The following is a 25,730-nucleotide window of genomic DNA, read 5'->3' as shown; positions in this document are numbered from 1 at the left end:
AGTCAGGGTCAACATGTTTTTGTTGGAGTGAAAGGTAAGGCTGGCAAGATTAGAGAACTCTGGGTATTTTGAAGCTTTGCTGAGGTAAAAAGAGACATATGTCAGGTATAGGCAGCTGGATAAAGTGAATCCCTTAAGGGAATTAAAAACACACTTAAGTAGGAAAACTGGAAGGCAAAAAATGGACATGAGATACCCTTAGCAGTTAAGTAGTAGATATATCCTGAGATATGAAACATATCGAGATCATGAAAAAGGAGGTGCTGGCTGTGTTGAGGTGTTTAAATGTGGATAAATCTTCTCATTCTGATCAGGTGTATCCTAAGACATTGTAGAAACTGAAGAAAGAAATTGCAGAAGCCTTTGCAGAGAATTTTGCATATTTCTTACCCATAGGTGAGACTGGAGAGTGGCTAATATTGCACCTTTATTTAAGAAGGGCTGCATGGTCAGCCCTGGGAACCTGGGCAAGTGAGCCTAACAACAGTGTTGGGAAAGTTACTGGAGGAGATACTGAGAGGTGGGACCAATCTACATTTTAAATTTAAAGACTCAATATGGGTAATCAACATGACTTTGTGCATGGGAAACAGGTCTCATAAATTTGACTGCAATTTTTGAAGAAGTGTCCAGTAGTCTTGATGAGAACAAGCTGGTGGGTGTTGTTTACTGGGACTTTAACAAGGCTTTTGAATGGAGTCCCACTTGGTAGACTGTTCTGAAAGGTTAGATCACATGAGATGAAGGACAAGCTATCTAATTGGGTACAAAATTGACTTGGTGGAAAGAGAGAATAATAGGGTTGATTTTTATATTGGAGTGGTATGCTGCAGGAATTGGTACTAGGTCCACCGTTGTATAAATTAACAATTTGATGGAGAAATGTAGGTGACATGATTAGTAAGTTTGCAAATGACACCAAGATTCGAGGAGTTGTGGACAATGAGAAAAGTTCCCTAAGGTTATAATAGGACCTAGATCAACTAGGAAAGTGGGCCAAGGAATGGCAGATGGAAATTAACTCTGCCAAGTGTGGCAGTTAAAACCATGTACTAGCTCTTCTTTCAGTTAGTCCTGACGAAGGGTCTCAGCCCGAAACTTCGACTGTACCTCTTCCTAGAGATGCTGCCTGGCCTGCTGCGTTCACCAGCAACTTTGATGTGTGTTGCTTGAATTTCCAGCATCTGCAGATTTCCTCGTGTTTGAGATATACATAGTGAGTAACAACGCCAAGTGGAGTTTTATATAACACAGTGATTTAAGGGTACAAATGCATAGGTCTCTAATGTGGCAACACAGGTAGATTAGGTGATGAAGAAGACATATGGCAAGCTTGCCTTCATCGGATAGGGCAAGAGTGGTGACATCATCTTACAGATGTACAAGACAGTGTGACTGCACGTAATTGTCGGCTCAGATCAGTGCCGATTTCCAATTGCGTTGTCTCTGATCTGGGCCGACAATTACGTGTCAGGCGGCATCTAATTAATTAGCATGTTTATTTTGGCTTTTTTCTTAAAGCTACCGCTGCATTCTGTGCGAATCGGTATCTGTCTGTGGCCTGGGGGTTGGGCTGGTGGGACACTGGGGTGTCATCTCGTCATCATCTGTTTCCATTAGAGCAGGCAGCTCATCTTCTCCTATGACTGCCCGCCTCGATGTCAAAGGTTGAGTTTCGTCATCTGCTGTGGCTGATGTGGAAGGCTTGCTTGATTGCTGAGCCTCGCGCATTTTTCTATCACACAGTTCTTTGTAAGGACTCAAACCATCTTGCAAATATCCCCTAAACCTACATACCCTTTCAAAATTAAATTCGTATTTTATCATTGCAGCGAAAATCTCACGCAGTTGCTTCACGTTCAGTTCGCTACTGCATTCGGTTTCGATTGTTATCCTTTTTTCTTCCAATTGCATCAGCTCTTCATCTATCAGATCTTGGTCATGGGTTGCCAAAACCTCTTCAACATCATGTTCGTCAACTTCCACAAGCCAAACTCACGTTGTCCTTACTTTGTTCACCACGATCAAAATGCTTAATTATGTCTAGTTTTACGCTAAGCGTAACACCCTTGCGAGCTCTTTTAGGCTTTTCCGATACCATAGAACTCATCTTGCAAACGACTGCTCACAGGCACGTGTTTAAGCAATGCCGGTGAGAATGCAGTTCCGAATCTGGGGGAAGAGCGGCTGCTCGGGGCACGCGCTGCTTTTTTCAAGCGCTGATTTTTTATCGCGTGCTGCTTTTTTTTTTGTAACAGTGAAAACACCTTCTGAAAGCGAAAGCAGGGTACTAATGTAGGTCTTTCGTAACAGTGAGGTTTTGTAAAGCGAACATTCGAAAAGTGCGGGACACCTGTACCTGAAATATTGTGCAGTTCTGGTCACCATATTATGGGAAGGATGTTGTTAAGCTATAAAGGATGCAGAAAAAAAATTCACAATGATATTGCTAGAACAGAAGAGCTTGAGTTATCAGGAGCAACTTAATAGGCTGGGATTGTTTTCTCTGGTGTGAAGGAGGCTGGAGGTTGACCTCATGGAGGCTTATAAAATCATGAGCAGGTACAGATAAGATGGATCATCATAGTCCTTTTCCCCTGTATGAAACTCTAAAACTAGAGAGCCTGGGCTTAAAGTGAGAGGAGAGGAATTAAAAGGAGAGCCAGAGAGGCAGAGAGGCAGGTTTTTCACACAAACGATGTAAGGTATATGGAACGAGCTGCCAGAGGAAGTGCGGAGGTGGGTGCAATTACAACATTTTGACAGGTACATGGATAGGAGAGGCTTGGACGGATATGGGACAACTGCAGGCAAAGGGCATGAATTCAAGAAGACACTTTGGTTGGCATTGAGGAATTGTACCAAAGGGCATGTTTCTGTTCTGTATAATTCAATTACTCTTACTTTAATTAGTTTTAATTAGAATCATCTTTTTTTCTCATTGAATTGTTATTTTTCAATGGAATGTGGTTTACATAAAATGAATTGTTTCTTTAAGCATCTGCCATTGTTTATCTACATTATCAAATACTGAGGTCCAAAGCAAATTGTTAAAAGTTTTTAAAACATTTGTTTGACATTACTACTTGATCATTAGAATGCCATCTAAGATGTTTCCATTATGACCCTACAGAATTGCTCGCATGATTCGCCAAGAACGAGGAAATGCACTTCTGGTGGGTGTTGGGGGTACAGGCAAACAGTCTCTCACACGATTGGCTGCTCACATCTGTAATTACAAATGCTTTCAAATTGAGCTCAGCCGTGGTTATAACTATGATTCATTCCATGAGGATCTTCGGTCTCTTTATAAATTGGCTGGTGTTGAAGATAAAGATACAGTTTTTCTCTTTACTGACACACAGGTATGACTTTCAAAAAATCAGTAACCTTGCTTTAGTAATTTGTACAATTTGAATATATGCTATAAATCTTGTTTCTTGTTCATAACATCCTTCAGTCTGAAAACTTCTGCTGTTAAGAAAAGAAATGGGAACAATGAGTGTTCATTGTCATTGGATGCTACCTGTAGGTGCTAATATGCATTAATATCTCATACAGGGAGAACTGGGAGGATGTCTCAGTAGATGCTACTGTAAAACAGTGTAAAAAGCCTGTACAAATAAGGGTCTTGACACAAAATGTTGAAGTGGCAAATTCCAGACTAAACTTGAACAAATGAAGGATGCTGAACAGCTATGGCTGGGCTTGAATGTTATTACCTTTTACAAAGTGAAATCAAGTGACACAGAAGACAATAGGGCTTTGCTTCCAGATGATCTCAATGCCTTCTATGCTTGCTTTGACTATAAAAACATAGAAGAACTCTCACAAACTCCCACAACCTCTGACAATCCTGTGATTTCAGTCTCTGAGGTTAAAGTGAGACCATTCTTCAGGAGGTGAACCCACAGAAAGCATCTGGCCTGGGGGGGCGGGGGGTGGTGCTTGACTGAGGTTGATCAACTGGCTGGAGTGTTTTACGATATCTTTAACTTTTTACTACGGCAGTTTCAGTTGCCCACCTGCTTCAAGCAGGCCTCAATCATGCTGGTGTCTAAGGAAAATATAGTAACGTGCCTCAATGGCTATCATCCAATAACACTTACATCGATGGTGAAGAAGTGTTTTGGGAGGTTCGTGACAAAACACATTAACTTTTGCTTGAGAAATGAGAAATTACCCCTCAACCATCAGGCTCTTGAATCTGTGGGAATAACTTCATTCAACTTGACCTGGCCCATCACTGAACTGTTCCCACAGCCCATGAACTCATTTGCAAGGACTTTTCCTCTCATGTTCTCAATATTTATTGCTTATTTATTTATTATCTTTTGTGCTTGCACAATTTGTTGTCTTTTGCATATTGGTTGTTTATCTGCCCTGTTGGGTGCAGTCTTCATTGATTCTATTACGGTTCTTGGATTTACAGAGTACGCCTGACAGAAAATGAATCTGTGTTGTATGTACTGTAGTAACATATACAGTATGTGCTTTGATAATAAATTTACTCTGAACTTTCCATCAGAGATATTGTGTGACATCTGAGTTCCTCCAGCATTTTGTGTCTTGCTTCAGATTCCAGCATCTGTAGTCCCTTGTGTCTGCTCAGTCTAACATTCTTTAATTTCAAATCTGACAGAGGGATTACAGTCACTGTAGCACTTCAATTTTAGATTTCCAGTTATTATAGAATTAAGTAAGTAACCTCAGATGAGTGCTTTTGTCGTCACTTACAGCTGTGCAAATCAACCATTGCTTTGAGCAGAAAATATTTACTTGGCCTGAAAATTGTATGGCAATTTGAATGTGTTTTATTTGTAATATGCGCAATATGAATACTTACAATGAAAATTGAAAAATCACATACAAATCAGATTTTATTTTTTAATTGAAGGGTATAATGAAATACAGAACAACAAACAATCTTTACTTTTTGTAAACTTTTTCTAGCTGCGTCCAATTCCAGACGCAGGAGCATTTCTGTTACTGCATGACTGTGTACCTATGCAGCTTAGAGGGAACAGTCCTTCCAACATAAAATATGTTGGATATATGTTGTTAAGATATGCCAGCTGATGAATCTGTTTCATAACCATGATTTCCCTTATTAAATTGCGCTGATATATAATTGTTTTCCAACAGATAGTAGTAGAAGAATTTCTCGAAGACATTAATAACATTCTCAACTCAGGAGAGGTCCCAAATTTGTTTGAGAAGGATGAGCTTGAGCAAGCCCTTGCAGCCACACGTCCAAAAGCTAAAGAGGCTGGAATACCAGAAGGAAACAGAGATGAAGTAAGGATTTAAAATGCTGATGTTATAGATGTTGTTCGCTTTGTTGATGAGTTTCTAATTATTGGGAAAATATCAGATAATTAATAAGATAATTATCTTATCTCCTGTGGGAAAGCATTGAATTGCAATGTTTCTAAATGCTTTGGTGAGAAGAATTAACATGAGTATTATATTTTATCCTGTATTATGAAATTTAATGGGAATAGGAACATTCCTGTAAGTTCATCAATTATTGTAACAACAGGCCCACATAACAATTTTACTATAACTAAGTCCAAGGCCTACTATAATGCAGTCCACCAAATCTGTGTAATTTATGATGGAATGCCTCCATTTGATTCATTCTCTTACTATTAATGGCACCCACAGAATAAAATTCTGTAACCTCTTGCCCAACTCGAGAAATTTACTAAGCATAGAGACTCATTAGAAATTCGGTTTACTGTTCTCTTTAGTTACTGTTGTCACCACCTTCCCTAGAAACAAATACCCAGCATCATACAACACAGAACTCTTGCCATCTTTTCACTTATCATAATAATTTAACACTTTATTACTTAACCTCACAGATACAAAGCACCTTTTTAAAGCCAAAATAATTTGGTTAATTCAGTTAACTCTTGATGAGATTCTTCTGGGAAGCAATCTCAATATTCGTTTTGGAATCAATTAGCACCAAGCAGAGAAAAAAAAGGTTTACACACTTTAAATCTCTACCTTCTTTAATTTATCCCCGATTATAAGAACTCCAGATAGGTGACTCTGGTCCTACTGGGTGGCTGAAGGGAAACTGATTTTGATAGAGAAGATGAAGAAGATGATTTGTGGTTCTGAATATTGTTAGGCCTCTTTAGTTTAAGCGGTCCAAAGGAACTAGGTCTTTGACCCCTCTATGTCTGCTTCTAATGTTGAATGTACATGTGTTCAAACCAATCATTCAGCAACTTCTTGCTCCCAGCCAGCGATGGAAGAGGAGTATCAGCATCCTGATCAATTATATGGGAAAACGTTTTGGATTTCACTGTATTTGGTTTGTTAGTTTTCTTCTCCTTTTGCACATTTCTGTAATGATCTCTCAACCTTTGGTTCGCTTAAACCTCTTCCTAAGCCTGCAAGGACCATAATTTGAAGATCAAGCGATACAAGTCATAACAGGGGGAAGGGTACAGTGCATATTTCCATCAGCTTGTAACATTAATCTTAGAAAATAAAACACCTGCTGTATAGCCTTTGTTTCACCCACACAATGGAAAGTATCAGATGTTTTTTATGGATTTAAAGACAACTTAAATTAAAATAGTTTATCAAATTGTCATTGAATTTACACAATTAATTAACTTAATTTTTCACAAGATATCTGAACTAAATGGGTAGTTGCTAATTCATTGTTAAGCTGTCATTATAACGAATAACATTAAGATAATGTGAAAAATGCATACATTAAATGGATTGTTTTCTGCCAGGTATTTCAATTTTTCATCAACCGTGTTCGCCAGAAACTGCACATTGTGTTGTGCATGAGTCCTGTTGGTGATGCATTTCGATCTCGATGTCGTATGTTTCCATCCTTGGTTAATTGCTGTACCATTGATTGGTTTGTACAGGTATGCAGAATTAACAAGTCTGCTAAAGCTTGATGGACATGCTCAGCATTCATATTTTGGCATTTCATTTCTTGAAGGAGATAAATGTTTCCTAGAACATGAAACACACATCAAAGTTGCTGGTGAACACAGCAGGCCAGGCAGCATCTCTAGGAAGAGGTGCAGTTGACGTTTCAGGCCGAGACCCTTCGTCAGGACTAACTGAAGGAAGAGTGAGTAAGGGATCCCTTACTCACTCTTCCTTCAGTTGAAATCCCTTACTCACTCTTCCTTCAGTTAGTCCTGATGAAGGGTCTCGGCCTGAAACGTCGACTGCACCTCTTCCTAGAGATGCTGCCTGGCCTGCTGCGTTCACCAGCAACTTTTATATGTGTTGCTTGAATTCCCAGCATCTGCAGAATTCCTGTTGTTTGCATCCTAGAACATGAGGAGCTTACCCTTTTTATTTCTATGACACCGTACCTAACTGGACAATCAGCAGTAAAAACATGGGCATGATCATCCATTGATCAGATTAGATTTGTGCCTTATTGAAAATACCAGGCTCTGCCTCAGAACAGCTTTGACAGCTGGTGAGGTCCCAACTGCAGCATCACTGGCTGTTAGAGCAGTCATTTAAGTAGAATATTTGTCTTTGATATACACAAACAGACATCATCACTCTAGTACTATAGAAAAAAAATTACAATTTATTTTTAATATCAAGAACAAATACCAAAATATTTGTGTAAAATTGAGATCAATTAAGTACATTTAAGTCAATTAAAATAAATCTAAATAGAAAGAAAATTAACTTTCACAGTGGTGGTAAACTTGTGAAATTTTTGTTGCCCCATTTTTTAAACTCCATGAAGAATTTACCAGCACAGGACTGGTTTCCCAAGAATGGCACATAACAAAGGGAAATGCTGGGTTTTAACCTGCGCTCTCTGCCTGTACATGTGTCATGTGTAATATCAATCATTTACAATGATTTTTCCTTTACTACTGTCATCTCAAAGGATTGTTTCATATGACTGACTGCTTCTACGTTAGTTCTTCACTGTGGAGTCTGATTTTGTATAATGCTGTTGGTTTTCTAGTCTGAGTACTCACAGGAAACTTTTCCTCTGCACTTTTAAAAAGGTATCTGCTTGGGATGCATGCATTATGCTGGGAACATGATACACAGCCCAGCCTTTCTCATTACTGGGCAAATACCTAGCCTCTGCTGGCACATGCTCCACTCATCTCTTCCCCACCACAGAACTGCATCTGACAGATTGGTGCAGAGCGGCTAGCGTGGGTGGGCTAGAACAAGTAATATGGCCTTTGAGATATGCAGCTCAGGGCCTCATGTTGATTGTGAGTTATTGCCCAGGTCTCTCAGCACGTTTCATCCAAATGAATTCTCTCCCATCACTTGTTGAATGTGATAGTACCTGCTGTGTATCCCCCTTTTGGTTGCATGGTTCAACAGCCTGGTAATTTCTTTATATTGGACCCACCTGGAATTCCCGATTGAGTGGCTGTATCAATCACCTTGGCCCACCAAGCATCAGTCACAAGCAGAGTCAGTGGTGCAGTTCATTGCTGGAATCACGCAGCTTCCTGGCTCAAAAGCATGCAGCAGCAGGGTGGGCGCAAGTTCACAAGTTCCAGACATAGCAGCACTGGCCAGTAGAGTACAGCTGTACATATATTATTATAATGATCCCTTTTAGTGTTGATTCCATTAGCACTCTCATTGTTGGAAATGCAAATTACTGTGGTGGTGTTACAACAGAGTTTGTTGATAGAAAGTTCCAGATCAAGGCAACTGAAAAAAATATTATGTGTGAGGATGTAGCCTGCAAGATTATTAAAATACCTTAGCAGATGGTTTAAATTTCCAGTTTCATACAACATAGAAAATAGAACAAAACAACACACAATTTGTGCTGAACTTTTAACCTACTGCAAGATCAATCTAACCCTTCCCTCTCACATAGCCCTCCATCTTTGTCTCATTCATGTGCCTATCTAAAAATCTTTTAAATGCCTTTAATGTATCTGCAACTAACAACAGTGGTAGCTGTGTGTTCCACAAACTTAACATTCTCTTTGTATAAAAACATCCTTACAACTTCTTAATAACCCTATCAATGTGTGTGGTAAATTTAATGAACCTGGGCCCCAACGTCTCTCTGTTCCTCTATTCAGCTAAGACTTCTTCCATTAGTGCTGTATTCTGCCTTCAGTTTTGACCTTCCAAAGTGAATCACTTCACACTTTTCCTTGTTGAATTCCATCTTTTACTTCTCAGATCAGCTATGCATCCTGTTCATGTCCCATTGTAACCTACGGAAACTTTCTGCATTATCCACAACTCTACCAAACTTTATGTCAGCTGCAAACTAACTGACCTGCACTTCCACTTCCTCATCTAAGTCAATTATAGAAGTTAGAAAGTGCAGGTAGAAGAAATGAAGGCATAGACTATTTTCTAAATAGAGAGCAAATTTAGAAATCAGAAGGACTTGGTAGTCCTGGTGCAGGATTCTTTAAAGGTTAACTTACAGGTTGAGTCAGTAGCAAGGAAGGCAAATACATGTTAGCATTAATTTCAAGAGGACTAGAATATTAAAGAAGAGATATGTTAATGCTTTATAAGGCATTGGTCAGACCGCACTTGGAAAATGGTGAGCAATTTTGGGCCCAATATCTGAGAAAGGATGTACTGGCATTGGAGAGGGTCCAGAGAAGGTTCACAGGAATGATTCTAGGAATGAAAGGGTTAATGTATGAGGAGCATTTGATGGCTCTGGGCCTGTACTTACTGGAGTTTAGAAGAATGAGGGGGGATCTCATTGAAACCTATCAAATATTGAAAGGCCTAGATAATGCAGACTTGAAGAGTATGTTCCCTATAGTGGCATAGTCTAGGACCAGACGGCACAGCCTCAGAGTACAAGGATGTTCCTTTGAAATAGAGATGAGGAGGAATTTCTTTAGCCAGAGGGCGGAGAATCTGTGATATTATTGCTACAGGCAACTGTGGAGGCCAAGTCTTTGGGTATATTTAAAGCAGAGATTGATAGGTTCTTTTTTTTTTATTATAATTTTTATTAAATTTTCAAAAAGAATACATGAAAAGATAAAATCTACCCACCCCCCCCTTCCCTTAACCCTCCCCCCCCCATATATAGTCCTACCTAAAAAGAAAGAAAGAGAAAAAAAAGAGAAGAACCGCCTGGTTGTTGGAAGGTTTCCACATGCTCCATGGGATTCAAAATAAATTTGGTATAATTATTCGTTACTTTCCCCAAGTAACCAAAATCTTTATCGGAGCACTTAAATATGCCATCCTATCTTTTGTAAATAAGGGCGCCAAATATTCAAAAATGTTACATATTTATCTCTTAAATTATAAGTAATTTTTTCGAGTGGAATACAACTAGCCATTTCATTATTCCAACGATCCATACTTAAATACGAATCAGATTTCCAAGTAAGTGCTATAGTCTTCTTAGCTACTGCCAATGCAATTTTTATAAATTCTTTCTGATATTTATTCAATTTAAGTTTCAGTTTTATCCCTTCAATATCACCTAATAGAAATAATACAGGGTTATGTGGAAGTTGAATTCCAGTAATTTGTTCCAATAAGACTCTTAAATTTATCCAAAAGGGTTGAATTTTAAAACAAGACCAAGTAGAATGTAAAAAAGTACCAATTTCTTGATTACACCGAAAACATTTATCAGATAGATTTGAATTTAATCTATTTATTTTTTGTGGTGTAATATATAATTGGTGTAAAAATTATATTGTACTAATCTAAGTCGAACATTTATTGTATTTGTCATACTGTCAAGACAAAGTCTTGACCAATTTGTTTCATCAATATTAATATTCAGATCTGTTGCCCATTTTTGCTTTGACTTATGGATTCCTTGTTTAATTGTCTGTTCTTGAATCAAATTATACATACAAGAAATAAATTTTTTAGTTTTCCCTTTTTGAATTAAAATTTCAATTTCATTAGGCTTTGGCAAAAACATTGTTTGACCCAGTTTACCTATTAAGTAAGCCCTTAATTGAAAGTAACAAAAGAATTATTAGATATTTTATATTTATCCTTTAATTGTTCAAATGACATCAATATACCTCGCTCAAAACAGTCTCCTATAAATTTCATCCCTTTTTGGTACCAATTATATAAAAAGTTGATTATCCATTGTAAAAGGAATAAGTCTGTTTTGGAACAAAGGTCTCCTTGCTAATAGAGATTTCTGTGTTTCCTTATCAACATCTATCTTATTCCATAGATCAATCAAATGTGTTAATATAGGAGATTCTTTCTTTTCCTGTATCCATTTAGATTCCCATTTATATATAAAATCTTCAGGTTTATTTTCTCCTATCTTGTCTAGTTCTATTTTAATCCATGCTGGTTTTTGATCGTCGAAAAAAGATGCAATAAATCTAAGTTGATTTGCTTTATAGTAGTTTTTAAAGTTTGGAAGTTGTAATCCTCCTAACCCAAATTTACATGTCAGTTTTTCCAATGATATTCTTGACATTTTACCTTTCCAAAGAAATTTTCTCACACATTTATTTAACTCTTGAAAAAATTTCTGTGGCAATTGTATTGGTAATGTTTGAAACAAATACTGTAATCTAGGAAATACATTCATTTTTACAACATTGACTCTACCTACTAATGTTATTGGTAGTGTCATCCATTTGTCGAGATCTTCTTGAATTTTTTTCAACAGTGGCAAATAATTAAATTTATATAAATTCTTTACATCATTATCAAGTCTTATACCTAAATACTTTATACCATTTACCGGCCATCTAAATTGGGTTACTAATCGACATTGACAATAGTCTCCTTTAGTAAGAGGTAAAATTTCACTTTTATCCCAGTTTATTTTGTAACCTGATACCTTCCCATATTCATCCAATCTAGAAGATAATTTATGTAACGAATGTTGTGGGTTTGTTAAATATAGCAAAACATCATCGACAAGAAGATTAATTTTATATTCCTCTTGGTTAACTCTAAAACCCATAATATCTGGATCAATTCTAATTAGCTCTGCTAATGGCTCTATCGCCAATACAAATAAAGCAGGTGATAGTGGACAACCTTGTCTAGTTGACCTTTTTAACTGGAATGGTGTTGAAATTTGAGAGTTTGTCACTACTTTAGCTTTAGGGTTAGAATTTAAAGTTTTAATCCAATTTATAAAAGATGTTCCTAACCCATATTTTTCTAATACTTTAAATAAAAAATCCCATTCTAATCTATCAAATGCTTTTTCTGCATCCAAAGCTACTACTATACTCTTCTCATCCCTTTTTTGTGCCAAATGAATTATACTGAGTAGCTGAGTTACATTATCTGCCAATTGTCTATTTTTAATAAATCCTGTTTGATCCATATGTATTAATTTCGGTAAATATTTAGATAATCTATTCAATAAAATTTTTGCTATTATTTTATAATCCGTATTCAATAAAGAAATAGGCCTGTATGATGTTGGTTTCATAGGATCTCTGTCCTTTTTTGGCAATACTATTACAATCGCTGTTGAAAAAGATTCTGGAAGTTTATGTATTTTTTCTGCTTGACGTATTAGTTCCATAAAAAGAGGAAATAATAAATCTTTAAATTTTTTATAAAATTCAGGCGGAAAACCATCTTCTCCTGGAGATTTATTACTTTGGAGTGATCCTAAAGCTTCTTCAACTTCTTTTAATGTAAAAGGCATATCTAATCCCCTCTGTTCTTCCAAATTCAATTTTGGAAGAGAAACTTGTGATAAAAATCTTTCTATCTCATTAACATCATTTTGGGACTCTGATTGATATAATTCAGAATAAAAATTTTTAAAGGTTTCATTTATTTCAAGAGGTTTATAAGATATTTTATTTGCCCTTGTTCTAATTGCATTTATTGTTTTGGAAGCTTGTTCTGTTTTCAACTGCCAGGCAAGAATTTTATGTGCTCTCTCACCTAACTCATAATACCTTTGTTTAGTTCTTATAATTGCTTTTTCCGTTCTATATGTCTGAAGCGTATTATATTGTAACTTCCTATTGAGGTTGTCTTCATTTTTCTTCTGACATATATCTTTGAGATTCTTTTTCTATTCTTGTAATCTCTTTTTCCAATTGATCTAGTTCTGCCATATATTCTTTCTTAATTTTAGACGTATAGCTTATTATCTGGCCCCTAAGATATGCTTTCATCGCATCCCATAATATAAATTTATCCTCCACTGAATGAAAATTTGTATCCAAAAAAAATTGAATCTGCTTTTTCATAAAATCACAAAAATTTTGACGATTTAATAATGTTGAATTAAATCTCCATCTATAAGCCACTTCTTCCTTGTCAGCCATTATTATTGTCATTAATAAAGGAGAATGATCTGATAATATTCTTGCTTTATATTCCATATTTTTCACTCTGTGTTGAATATGCATTGATAATAGAAAAAAATCTATCCTTGAGTAAGTTTTATGTCTATGGGAATAGAACGAATAGTCTCTTTCTTTAGGATTGATTCTTCTCCATATATCAATCAAATTTAAATCTTTCATCAATGATAAAGTTAATTTTACTACCTTCAATTTTATAACAGCCTTGGTTGATCTATCTAAGACTGGGTCTAAGCAAAAATTAAAGTCTCCTCCAATTAATATTTTTTCATGTGCATCCGCCAAATTCAAAAAAGCTTCTTGTATGAATTTTGCATCATTTTCGTTTGGTGCATAAATATTCATAAAAGTCCATAGTTCGGAAAAAAGTTGACAATGTATAATCACATATCTTCCCGCAGAATCAGTTATTACATTTTGTATTCTAATTGGTAACGTTTTATTGATCAAAATTACTACTCCCCTCGCTTTTGAATTAAATGAAGCCGCAACAACACTACCCACCCAATCTCTCTTTAGTTTCTGATGTTCTATTTCTGTTAGGTGCGTTTCCTGTAAAAAAGCTAAATCTATCTTCATTTTTTTAATATATGTTAAGTTTCTTTTTCTTTTCACTGGTCCATTAAGCCCATTAACATTAAAACTCAAAAAATTCAATAAATTAGTCATTATTCTTAACAAAGTTACTCCAATCTAAAACATTACTTATCTTCTCAACTCTCATAGTTCCTTGGGGAATTTCTTTAAACTTCACCATGTTGCTATGTGTTCCCCCCCCAACCTTCCAGGCAAAAGGAAAAAAAGATAGAAAAAAAAGAAAAAACAAAATACCCCCCCACTAATGTTGTGAATGAAAGGATACACAACACTACCCCCCTCCATTTTTACGGGTCGCGGCAAAAGCCACGCTTGCACACATGATTAACGTAGCAATCGATCAGTGCTTTATCCAGCTCCCCCGCAACAAAAAAAGTTATATATATATAGACAAAATTAGTATTACTATTCCCAACTAATTTCCTCCAGTGTTAACCTTTCTTACCCACCTCATATAATTAATAATATATTTATACATTCATCCAGCTTCAAAAATTCAACAAGTCCATTCTTTAACCCAATCTTCATCTTCAATCTATCTCTCTCTCCTGAGTTTGTTCTTGTATCTGGTGAATATTCAGAAAATCTTGCACAAACTGCTCTGCTTTCTGGTAGTCATCAAAAAATCTTTTTTCTCCACCAGGCAAAAAAATCTTCAAAGTTGCAGGATAACGCAGTATAAATTGATAACCATGATCCCATAGGGTTTTTTTCACTGGATTAAACTTCTTCCTTTTCTTCAAAAGTTCGTAACTTATATCAGGGTAGAAAAAAACTTTGTTCCCTTTAATTATCAACGGCCCTTTTCTATCTTTGGCAGCTTGAGCAGCTGCCTGTAGAATCCTTTCCTTGTCTTGAAATCTTAAGAATTTTATTAAAATCGATCGTGGATATTGGTCATCTTTTGGTTTTGGTCTTAGAGCTCTATGTGCCCGCTCAATTTCAATTGGTCGAGCCTCCTCTCCCATTTGCAAAACATCCGGGATCCATCTTTGAAAAAATTCTATTGGCTTTTCTCCCTCCATACCTTCTGTAAGACCAACAATTTTAATATTATTTCGTCTACTGAAATTTTCCAACATATCCACTTTCTCCAAGAGTCGGTTTCTTTCCGAGTTCCAAACAAGCAAATCACTTTCTGTTTTTACCACTCTATCATTCATAAGCCCCATTTCTCTTTCCATCTTCTGAAGCTTCTTTTCCATTTTGTCCTGTCTTTCCATAACTTTATTATAGCACCTCTTCATATCTCTAAGCTCTTCTCTTACTTTTCTTAATTCAGCCGTTGATTGCAAAGGAGCCTCTCTTATGTCTCTATCATCTCCTTTACTTCCACTCGCTTCCAATTCTTCCTCCTCTTCTTCATCTGTGTTCTCTGCAGAGTCCAATTCTGACTCTGAGTCATTTTCAATTGCAGTGGGTGTCGGTTCTTGTAGTTTGCGTTGTGTCGATTTGTGCATGCGCTCTTCTTTGCGCATGCGCATTTCCGGTGTCTTCTTCGGAGCAACCGTTGCCACCGCCATTGCTCCCTGTTCTACCGAAGGAGATCCAACCTGAGTCCGAGGCTCCATCGTTGCAGTAGGCCCTTTTTTCTTCCCGTCTCGCGGCTGCTTCGCAACAGCAGACTTCTTTTGTTGCAGTTTAGGAGGCATATCGTAAAGTAGTCTTACAAAGTTTATAAATAGTTTTGAGAAAATATTTACCAACTTTGTTTTATTTAAACGGTACTTTACTGATTTGTTGCAGGAGAGCCGGATTTACACGTCTCAATCCCACGTCATCACGTGACGCCCCCAGATTGATAGGTTCTTGATTAGTAAGAGTGTCAAAGGTTACAGGGAGAAGACAGGAGAATGGGGTTGAGGGGGATAATAAATCAACCATGATAGAGGACTGACCTAGGTCAGCTGATTGACTGGTGTCATAACAATAACCTTGCATTCAGTGCCAGTAAGACCAAGAAATTAATTGTGGTCATCACAAAGGGAAGTTGAGTTTTTATCAGATCTCCAGACCCAGCAACATCCTTGTAAATTTTCTTTGTGTTTTTCAAACTTTAATTACATCTTCCCTGTAGGTAGGTGACCAGGACTGCACACAACTTCAACATAACATTCCATACCCTGTAATCAATACTTTGATTTATGAAGGGCAATGTGCCAAAAACATTCTTTACGACTCTATCAACCTGGGCCACTACTTTCAATGAATTATGAACCTGTATTCCCAGATCACATGGTTCTACCGTTCTCCTCTGTGCCCAATATTTCACCGTATAAGACCTACCTTAGTTGGTCTAATCGAAGTGCAAGACCTCACACTTGCCTACATTAAATTCTATCTGCCATTTTTTAGCCCACTTTTCCAGTTGGTCCAGATCCTGCTGCAATCTATGATAGTCTTCTTCACTGTCCATTACATCCTTGGTGTCATTCACAAATTTGCTGAACCAGTTAAACACATTATCATCCAGATCATTGATATAGATGACAATGACAAACAACAATGGACTTAGCACCAATCCCTTCAGCATTCCAGTAATTATAGGCTTCCATTAAGAGAGCTAACCATCTACTACCACCCTATGGTTTCTCCCACAAAGCCAATATCTAGTCCAATTTACTACCTCGTCTTGAATGCCAAGTGACTGAACCTTCTTGACAAACCTCTCAATGGGGACCTTGTCAAATGTCATGTTAAAGACCATGTGGACAATTTCCACTGCCTGGCCTTCATCAATTTTCCTGGTAACTTCCTTGAAAAACTCTATTGGTTAAACATGATCTACAATGTACAGAGTCATGCTGTCTATCCTTAATCAGTCCATGTCTATCTGAAACGCATATATCCAGTCCCTTAGAATACCTTCCAATTACTTTCCCACTACTGATCTCATTCTCACTGGCCTATAATTTTCTGGTTTATTTTCAGAGCCTTTTTGAACAGCAGAGCAACATTGGCTGTAATCCTCTGAACCTCACCTGTCACCAAGAATGATTTAAATATCTCTGCTAGGGACTCGACAATTTCTGCACTTGCCTCCAACAGGGTTCTAATTTGCCTCAAGACAGTAGACATCTCCTCCTCTGTAATCTGTATAGTGTCCATGAAATTGATGCCATTTTGCCTCACTTCTACAGACTCTGCGTCCATCTCCAAAGTAAATACAGATGCAAAAAATACATTTTAAAATTTACCCCACCTCTTTTGGCTCCACGCATGGATTACCATTCTGATCTTCCAGACAACCAACTTTGTCCCTTGCAATCCTTTTGCTTAACATACCTGTAGAATCCCTTAGGATTCTCCTTCATCTTGTCTGCTAAGGCAAACTCATGCCTTCTTTTAGCCTCCTTGATTTCTTTCTTAAGTGTTCTCTTGCATTTTTATACTCCCTAAGCACCTTATGTATTCTTATCTGCCTATACCAGCAGTGCACCTCCTTTTCTTTCTTAACCATAGCCTTGATATTTCTTGAAAACCAATGTTCGCTACACCTAAAAGTTGCTGGTGAACGCAGCAGGCCAGACAGCATCTCTAGGAAGAGGTACAGTTGACGTTTCGGGCCGAGAAGGGTCTTGGCCCGAAATGTCGACTGTACCTCTTCCTAGAGATGCTGCCTGGCCTGCTGTGTTCACCAGCAACTTTTACGTGTGTTGCTTGAAATTCCAGCATCTGCAGATTTCCTTGTGTTCACTACACCTGTTATCTTTACCTTTTATGCTGACGGGCACTTTCAAGCTTTGTACTCTTAAAAGTTCACTTTGTAAAGCTTCCCATTTATCAACTACAGTACATCTTTGCCAGAAAACAGCCTGACCCGATCCACACTTGCCAGATCCTTTCTGATGCCATAAGAGTTACTCTGTCACATGGTGTGAGCAGAATTATCTGCAGCTTAATGTGAAAAAGACTAAGGGGCTGGTGGTAGATCTGAGGAGAGCTAAGGTACCGGTGACCCCTGTTTCCATCCAGGGGGTCAGTGTGGACATGGTGGAGGATTACAAATACCTGGGGATACGAATTGACAATAAACTGGACTGGTCAAAGAACACTGAGGCTGTCTACAAGAAGGGTCAGAGCTGCCTCTTATTTCCTGAGGAGACTGAGGTCCTTTAACATCTGCCAGATGATGCTGAGGATGTTCTACAAGTCTGTGGTGGCCAGTGCTATCATGTTTGCTGTTCTGTGTTGGGGCAGCAGGCTGAGGGTAGCAGACACCAACAGAATCAACAAACTCATTCATAAGGCCAGTGATGTTGTGGGGATGGAACTGAACTCTCTGACGGTGGTGTCTGAAAAGAGGATGCTGTCTAAGTTGCATGCCATCTTGGTCAATGTCTCCCATCCACTACATAATGTACTGGGTGGGCACAGGAGTACATCCAGCCAGAGACTCATTCCACCAAGATGCAGCACTGAGCATCATAGGAAGTCATTCCTGCCTGTGGCCAGCAAACTTTACAACTCCTCCCTTGGAGGGTCAGACACCCTGAGCCGATAGGCTGGTTCTGAATTTATTTCATAATTTACTGGCATAATTTACATATTACTATTTAACTATTTATGGTTCTATTACTATTTATTATTTATGGTGCAACTGTAACGAAAACCAATTTCCCCCGAGATCAATAAAGAATGACTATGACTTCTCCAATTTTAATCTCAGCTCATGGACCAGACTATCTTTTTGCATATTTACTTTGAAACTAATGGCATTACGATCACAAGATGCAGTGTTCACCTACACAAACTTCTGTCACCTACTCTGTCTCATTCCGTAATAGCATATCAAGTATCGCACTCTCTCTTGTTGGGACTTCTATGTATGATCAAGAAAAATTTCTTGAACACATTTGACCAACTCTATCCCATCCAGTTCTTTTACAGATTGGAAGTCCCAGTCAACATGTGGACAGTTAAAATCACCCACTATAACATTATGTCTCTTGCAACAGTCTGTGATCTCTCTACAAATTTGTTCCTCTAAATACCTTTCTTATTACTCAGTTCTACCCATAAGGCTCACTAGATGAGTTCTCCAGTCTGTCCTAACTGATGACTGCCATGATATTTTCTTTGACTAGTAACACCACTCCTCCTCCTTTAATCCCTCCCACTCTGTCATATCTAAGATAGCAGAACCCTGGAATACTGAGCTGCCAGTCCTGCTCCTCCTGCAACCAAGTCTCACTAATGGCTGCAATATCATAATTCCGGGTGTTGATCCATGCAGAGTTCATCTGCCTTTCTACGATACTTCTTGCATTGAAGTATACACAACTCAGGACATTAGTTACACCATGCTCAACCTTTTGAATCCTGACTTTATCTGAGGTCTTAACAACATCTGTCTTTACATAATCTCCACTATCTGTTCTAGCACTTTGGTTTCCATCCCCCTGTACTTCTAGTTTAACTCCCCCCACCCCATACAGAACTAGCAAGCCTTCCTGCTAGGATATTAGTCCTCTCCCATATCAGGTGAAAGCCATCTCTTCTGTGCAAGTTCCACCTTCCCTGGAAGATAGCCCAAAAATCTTATGTCTTCCCTACTACACCAACACCTTATTCACATATTAAACTGTATAATCTTAGTATTTCTGGCCTCACTGGCACGTGGCATGGGTAGCAATCCTGAGATCACAACCCAGAGGTCCTTCCTTTAACTTAGCATTTAACTCCCTGAACTCACTTTGCAGAACCTCGTCACTCTTCCTATCTATGTCATTGTTACCTACATGGACCACGACCTCTGGCTGTTCACTCTCCCACTTAAGGATGCTGAGGACTTGATCCAAGATGTCCCAGACCATGGCACTCGGGAGGCAACATAACATCTGGAAATCTTATTCTCATCCACAGTACCTCCTTTCTGTTTCCCGAACTAATGAATTCCCTATCACCACAGCTCACCTCTTCTCCCTCCTTCCCTTCTGAGCCACGCAGCCATACTCAGTGCCAGAGACCTAACTGATGTGACTTTGCTCTGCTAATCATACCCCCACCCCCGCATGGTATCCAAAGTGGCATACCTGTTGTGAGGGGGATGGCCACAGGGGTACTCTGCACTGGCTCTTTATGCCCTTTCCCTTCCTGACTGTTACTCAGGTTCCTGTGTCCTGCGTCCTGCATCCTGCACCTTGGGTGTAACTACAATACCTCTCTATGTGTCCTATCTATCACCCCCTCAGCCTCCTGAATGATCTGGAGTTCATCCAGTTCCAGCTCCAACTCCTTATGCAGAGTGTTAGAATCTGTAGCTGGATGCACTTCTCGCAGATGAAGTTGTCAGGGACACTGGAGCAATCCTTCCTGCCTTCCCACATCCCACAAGAGGAGTATTCCACTATCCCGAATGGCATTCCTACTGCTCCTAACTGAGCAAATATAAAGAAGGAAAAACCATAAAATATGAAGAAGAAAAACTCTACCAACAGTGTTTTCAGCTTCTCTCACTCAAGCCTCTTCTTGCTGATGCCTTGAAGAGCTAAAGCCTCAAGATCCCTATTCTAACTCTGTCAACTCATATGATGACTGCTCCGACAATGATTGCTCCTCTTTCTCCTGCTTTACTTTAATTTGTTCTTGTCAATCACTCCTGTATGCTAATTAGCCATTGCTCAAAGCACCAAACTGCTGTGTGCTTTGTGTCTTTTCTACTCAGTCAGTGAAACTGTGTGAACTATGTCTTTTCGGGCTTCCAGTCTCCAAATTAGCCACTGCTCAAAACCTCAAACTGCCGAGAGTTGCTGCCTTTTCTACTTAATCAGCGAAACTGAGTGAGGTACGGTTTCTCGTGCTTCTGATCTCCAAGTTGGCTACTGCTCAAGGCAATGTTTTTCTTGCTCTCTTCTTACACTTCTTATTTAACTTAATTTTTAAGAATATATTTTGTAGGGTATGGATCTATTTCTTTTTGCACATTGACTCCTCTCAGCACGAATTATTGACTGATAACTTACCCATGTGTATTGATTTGTTGCTCTCTCTGTAAGGTAAATATACAAGTTAACTTCACCTCTAAGTGCATGCATTTATTTATTTGATATGTAGTTGTACAGACACAGCATATTTCTTATTGTAATTTATAATATTTTATTATGTATTGCTATGTACTGCTGGTGCAAAGCAATAAATTTCATGACATTTGCCAGTGATATTAAACATCATTCTGATTTTGATTCTCAATGATGGAGCAGACTTAGTGGGCTGTATGGCCTAAATCTGCTCCTTTGTCCTATGGTCTTATTCAAGAAATTGACACCGGCTGCTGCTATTAGGAATAAGGTACCAAGAGTCTCAGGACTCATACCACCAGGTTCATGAACAGCTATTACCCCTCAACCATCAGGCTCCTGAACCAAAGGAGATAACTTCACTCAACTTCACTTGCCCCATCATTGAAATATTCACATAACCTATGGACTGACTTACAGGGACTTTTCATTTCGTATTTGCAGTTTTGTTGTCTTTTGCATATTGGTTGAATGCTCAAGTTGGTGCAGTCTTTCATTGATTCTATTATGGATTTATTGAGTATGCTTACAAAAATGAATCTCTGAACTTTGAACTTTGACAAAGCAGCTTGCCAGATTAGTATTCCATCCGGCACTCCAGCACAACATTCCTTCCCTCTGTCACCAAAGCATTGAGTATAAATATCAATTACATTGCAGGTACTTACTTTGTCTCTGAAATCTTGACCTCCCTCACAAGAAGATACACAGGAGCACCACGACCTTCAATTTGCACACTATTCTGACCTGGAAGTACATCACTGATGTTTCATTGTTGCTGGGTCTATATTTTGGAACATTCTGTATGATGAGGAATACCTTCTCTCAAAGAATGTAATGGTTCACTCCACCAATTTCTCAAGAGCAATTAGATATATTAAAAGTTACCCTTGCTGATAACATCCACAACTAGAAAAATAGTTTTAAAACTCTGGAATATAATCAATTTAATAGTTTCTAGAATACTAAATAACTTCTTCAGTTGAATCTTGATGGTGCCACTGGAACACAAAGATACATGCTCTCAGTGGCCACTTTTTTAGGTACACCTGTACACCTGCTCGTTAATGCAAATATATAATCTGCTAATCATAAGGCAGCAACTCAATGCATAAAAACATGCTGACATGGGTAAGAGGTTCCGTCATTGTTCAGACCAAACATCAGAATGGGACAAAATGTGATCTCAGTGACTTTGACTGTGGAATGATTGTTGGTGCCAGACAAGGTAGTTTGAGTATCTCAGAAACTACTGATCTCCTGAGATTTTCAAGCACACAGTCTCTAGAGCATAGTTCAGAACACCTTGTTAATGAGAGAGGTCAGGGGACAATGGCCAGACTGTTTCAAGCTGACAGGAAGGTGACAGTAACTCAAATAACCACACATAACAGCAGTGGTGTGTAGAAGAGCATCTCTGAATGCACAACACATCAATCCTTGAAGTGGATGGCCTACAGCAGTATAAGGCCATGAACATAACACTCAGTAGCCACTTTATTAGGTCTAGGAGGTACTTGATAAAGTGACCACTGATTGCATATTAGAAAGGAAATCCTTTCCAGTATCTTTGATAAGTTTACCATGAGCAAGCTAAAAGTTTACCATAAAGGCAGCTAGCTCCCAGGGTTGTGTTTTTAATTGCCCACTTGCTTAGTCACACATACTGTGGTTTGGACAATTTGCTTTCAGTTTGCTAATGCTTAAACATGCTGTGTTATTTGTCCACCCATGTTAATAAATAATGCAAATTCTATGAACATTTCTGATTTTGTTAATGGTAAACAATTAATTAAATTCATTTCTTTACTTCAGTGGCCACGGGAAGCTCTTCTTTCTGTATCTAAAAACTTTTTTGCAACAGTCGACCTTGGCAGCGATGAAATGAAGGATAAATTTTCTGAAATGTGTGTACAAGTCCACACCAGTGTAACTGATATTGCAGAGCAATATTATGCAGAGTTGCGACGAAGATACTACACAACACCCACATCTTACCTTGAGCTGATTAACTTGTACCTGGTAAAGCTACAGGAGAAACGGAATGAACTTATTTCGGTAAGGAGAGTCTTTGTTGTTTTCTTCAAAACTGAGAAGATAAATTTTATTTCTAATTAAGTTGTAATTTCCTTAAAACACTTTCAATCAAACATTATTTAAGTAAAGGTTTTGCAACTTATAAAAAATAAAGTCAGCTAACACAGAAATTCATCTAGTCAGTAACTTGAACGTACTTCAGAGGTAAAATGCAATACTGTAGCCATCATATAAGAATATTTAATGAGAATCAGAATCACTGACTTAAATAATGTGAAATTTGTAGTGAAACTATAAATTATGAAACCAAATAAAATGTGCAAAAAAATAAAACAAGGAATGACAAGGTAGTGTCCATGGACCATTCTGAAATCTGATGTGAAGGAGAAAGAGGTGCTTCTGACTTGCTTTATCTGAAGTTCTTTCTGAATAGTTACTGCCATATTTTTCCAGTGGTTAGCAATGAGAAGAGGGCATGTCCTGGATGGTGAATTTACAGACAACAATATTTGGACAGCAGCTTAATCTTTTTCTATACAATATTGTTTACATCTGCTTAGCTTCTGCAGTGCTTGTTAAGGTGTTTTATTGTCTTGTTGTTTTGAGGAGGTCAATAGTGTAAACAGCTTATAATTTTGCCATTGGCTTACAACAAAGACAAATGAATTTTTAGCTAATTAATAGCGCAGCACTAGAAGGTTCTGTGTCTCTGAAATTTATAGGCAGTAATTTTGGTCAGGTCAGAAGTATATATCTTCCACTAATTGATCTGTTACATTGCATGTTGGGAATCAAGATTAAATAGGCTGAGAGGGAAGAGAGTTCTGTGCCCCTGGAGTCTTCTCGTAGAAGGTGGAAAAGCAGAAATATAAAGAAAACCAAAAGGACGGGGCATAGGGAATTGTTAGCAGAACAGCGAAAAGATGATGAATTATTTTTAAAAAATCAGAAGTAACAGCAGTTTAAAGGGATTGGATGGCTGATGTCCTCTCAAGATGAGGTACTGGGGAGGTTGGACACCATGAAAAGGTTTATATGAAATGAACTGAAGCACGAAGGAAGAAGAGGGAAAAGAGGAAAGAATGAAGATGGTGGCCAAGTGGGAATGCTAGAGAAGAATAAAGAATGAGGGAAGGGAGGAATGCTTCAGAATGAACAATGGAATTACCAGGATCCAGTTAGAGAACAATAACACAGCTAACCTGAAAATGTGGTGGCACAGTCTTCTTTTAAAATTCTTTTTCAGATTAACCAATTCATTAACACAATTACTTGGTGTAGCTTTACTGTGAATATTTGACTTGAATTTTTTTTCAAGATGGGTATCGGAACAAGGCTAGCAGTTATTGTCCACCTCTAATTGCCCTTGAAAAGATAGTGGTGAACTGCTGGCTGTATTGAAATTACTTCTTGGCTAGAATTCTTCAGTGGGAACATTAAGTCTTTTACTTAGTAAATTATGAAGGAATTATGATTTATTCTTAATCAAGTCATGTATGTAATGTCATATTTAAATATCAGTTGCTGGCTCCTCTATGCTTGCTGCTGTTCTCATTCTAGGCAACAGAGTAATGTGTGGGTGATACTGCCAAATAATCTTTGGCAGCCAGTGTATACCACTGATGGAATGACTAAATATTTATGTGTTAACCTCTTGAGTGTTGATAAACCTGTTTTTTCCCCTGACACATGAAGTATTTCCGCATATGACTGATATGTGTGGAGTCATGAGATGAATCACCCTTTGCAGAATATCCAGCTTTTGGTCTGTGCTTGTAGTTATAAGTATCTAGAATAAATAATTGGCGCTTGGAAAAGCTTGAGTTGATATTGAAGAGTAAGCTAATTTTGTTTGACTAAACTGAACTTTTTAAATAAGGTGACAGTGAAGACAGATAAAGGGAATGCCATTGATATGATTTGCTTGAATTTTCAGTAGGTACAAAGGCTGATTTGCAAACTTATAGTACAAATGTGCATGGGAAGATAATTGTGGGCAGAAAATAGAGAATAATGATAAATGGTTATGTCAAATTGGAGGAGAATAAACTATATGTTTATCATGGATTATTGCTAGGACCACTATCTGTTTTTTGTTATATGTGAGTGAAATTCCCAAATTTGCAAGTATTGTGAAATTTAGAAATGTGGAATGCAGTAAGAAAGAAAAGAATAAACTGCGGGAAGCTACAGATGGGCTAGCAGAATGAGAAAGCAAGAGACAGGTGAAATCTAGTTCTGGAAGGATTGCTGGGAATTAACACACTTACTGAATTAATCGTAACATTTCTGATATAAATGTAGGCTCGGGATCGTGTGAAGAATGGCCTCACTAAATTGCTGGAGACTAATGTGTTGGTAGACAAAATGAAAGTTGATCTTTCAGCTCTAGAGCCAATTCTTCAACAAAAATCAATTGATGTAAATGCTTTGATGGAAAAAATAAGTGTGGACCATGCAGAGGCAGACCAGGTAAGCAATATGAAGAGAATAATTTTAAAGAATGCACATGATTGTTAGTTATGGGTTCATGAATTGCTGTTTCTTATAATTAACCTTTTTCACAGCTTTCTTGGGAAAGATGCAGAATATTGGTTTAGTTCATGGTGAGATAAAAATCAAGGATTAGATACATTGTTGTTTTGAGGCACACAGGGAGTCTGTGACAAAATCATAAATTTAACAGAAGAAAGTAAAATCTGGACTTGCACAAAAGAAGGTAGGATGTCAAAGAAGTGATAATAGAGTGAAAGGGTTTGGA

At 37.9% G+C, this 25,730-nt stretch overlaps 1 protein-coding gene across 3 annotated transcripts in view; it reads left to right on the top strand.

Annotated features, from left to right (window-relative positions):
- The window catches only part of dnah6 (dynein, axonemal, heavy chain 6), a 408,231-nt gene that overhangs the window by 229,852 nt on the left and 152,649 nt on the right, over positions 1-25,730 (top strand). For all 3 annotated transcript variants that reach the window (XM_072258211.1, XM_072258210.1, XM_072258212.1), the window contains 5 exons: positions 3,134-3,365; positions 5,146-5,298; positions 6,762-6,902; positions 22,748-22,990; positions 25,274-25,441. In XM_072258211.1, coding sequence (XP_072114312.1) covers positions 3,134-3,365; positions 5,146-5,298; positions 6,762-6,902; positions 22,748-22,990; positions 25,274-25,441 — 937 coding nt within the window. The remainder of the gene's footprint in view (positions 1-3,133; positions 3,366-5,145; positions 5,299-6,761; positions 6,903-22,747; positions 22,991-25,273; positions 25,442-25,730) is intronic.

The sequence above is a fragment of the Mobula birostris genome, chromosome 5, assembly GCF_030028105.1.
Source record: "Mobula birostris isolate sMobBir1 chromosome 5, sMobBir1.hap1, whole genome shotgun sequence".
NCBI lineage: Eukaryota > Metazoa > Chordata > Chondrichthyes > Myliobatiformes > Myliobatidae > Mobula > Mobula birostris.
Note: the sequence above shows the minus strand (reverse complement) of the source record. Positions and strands in the feature narration are given on the sequence as shown.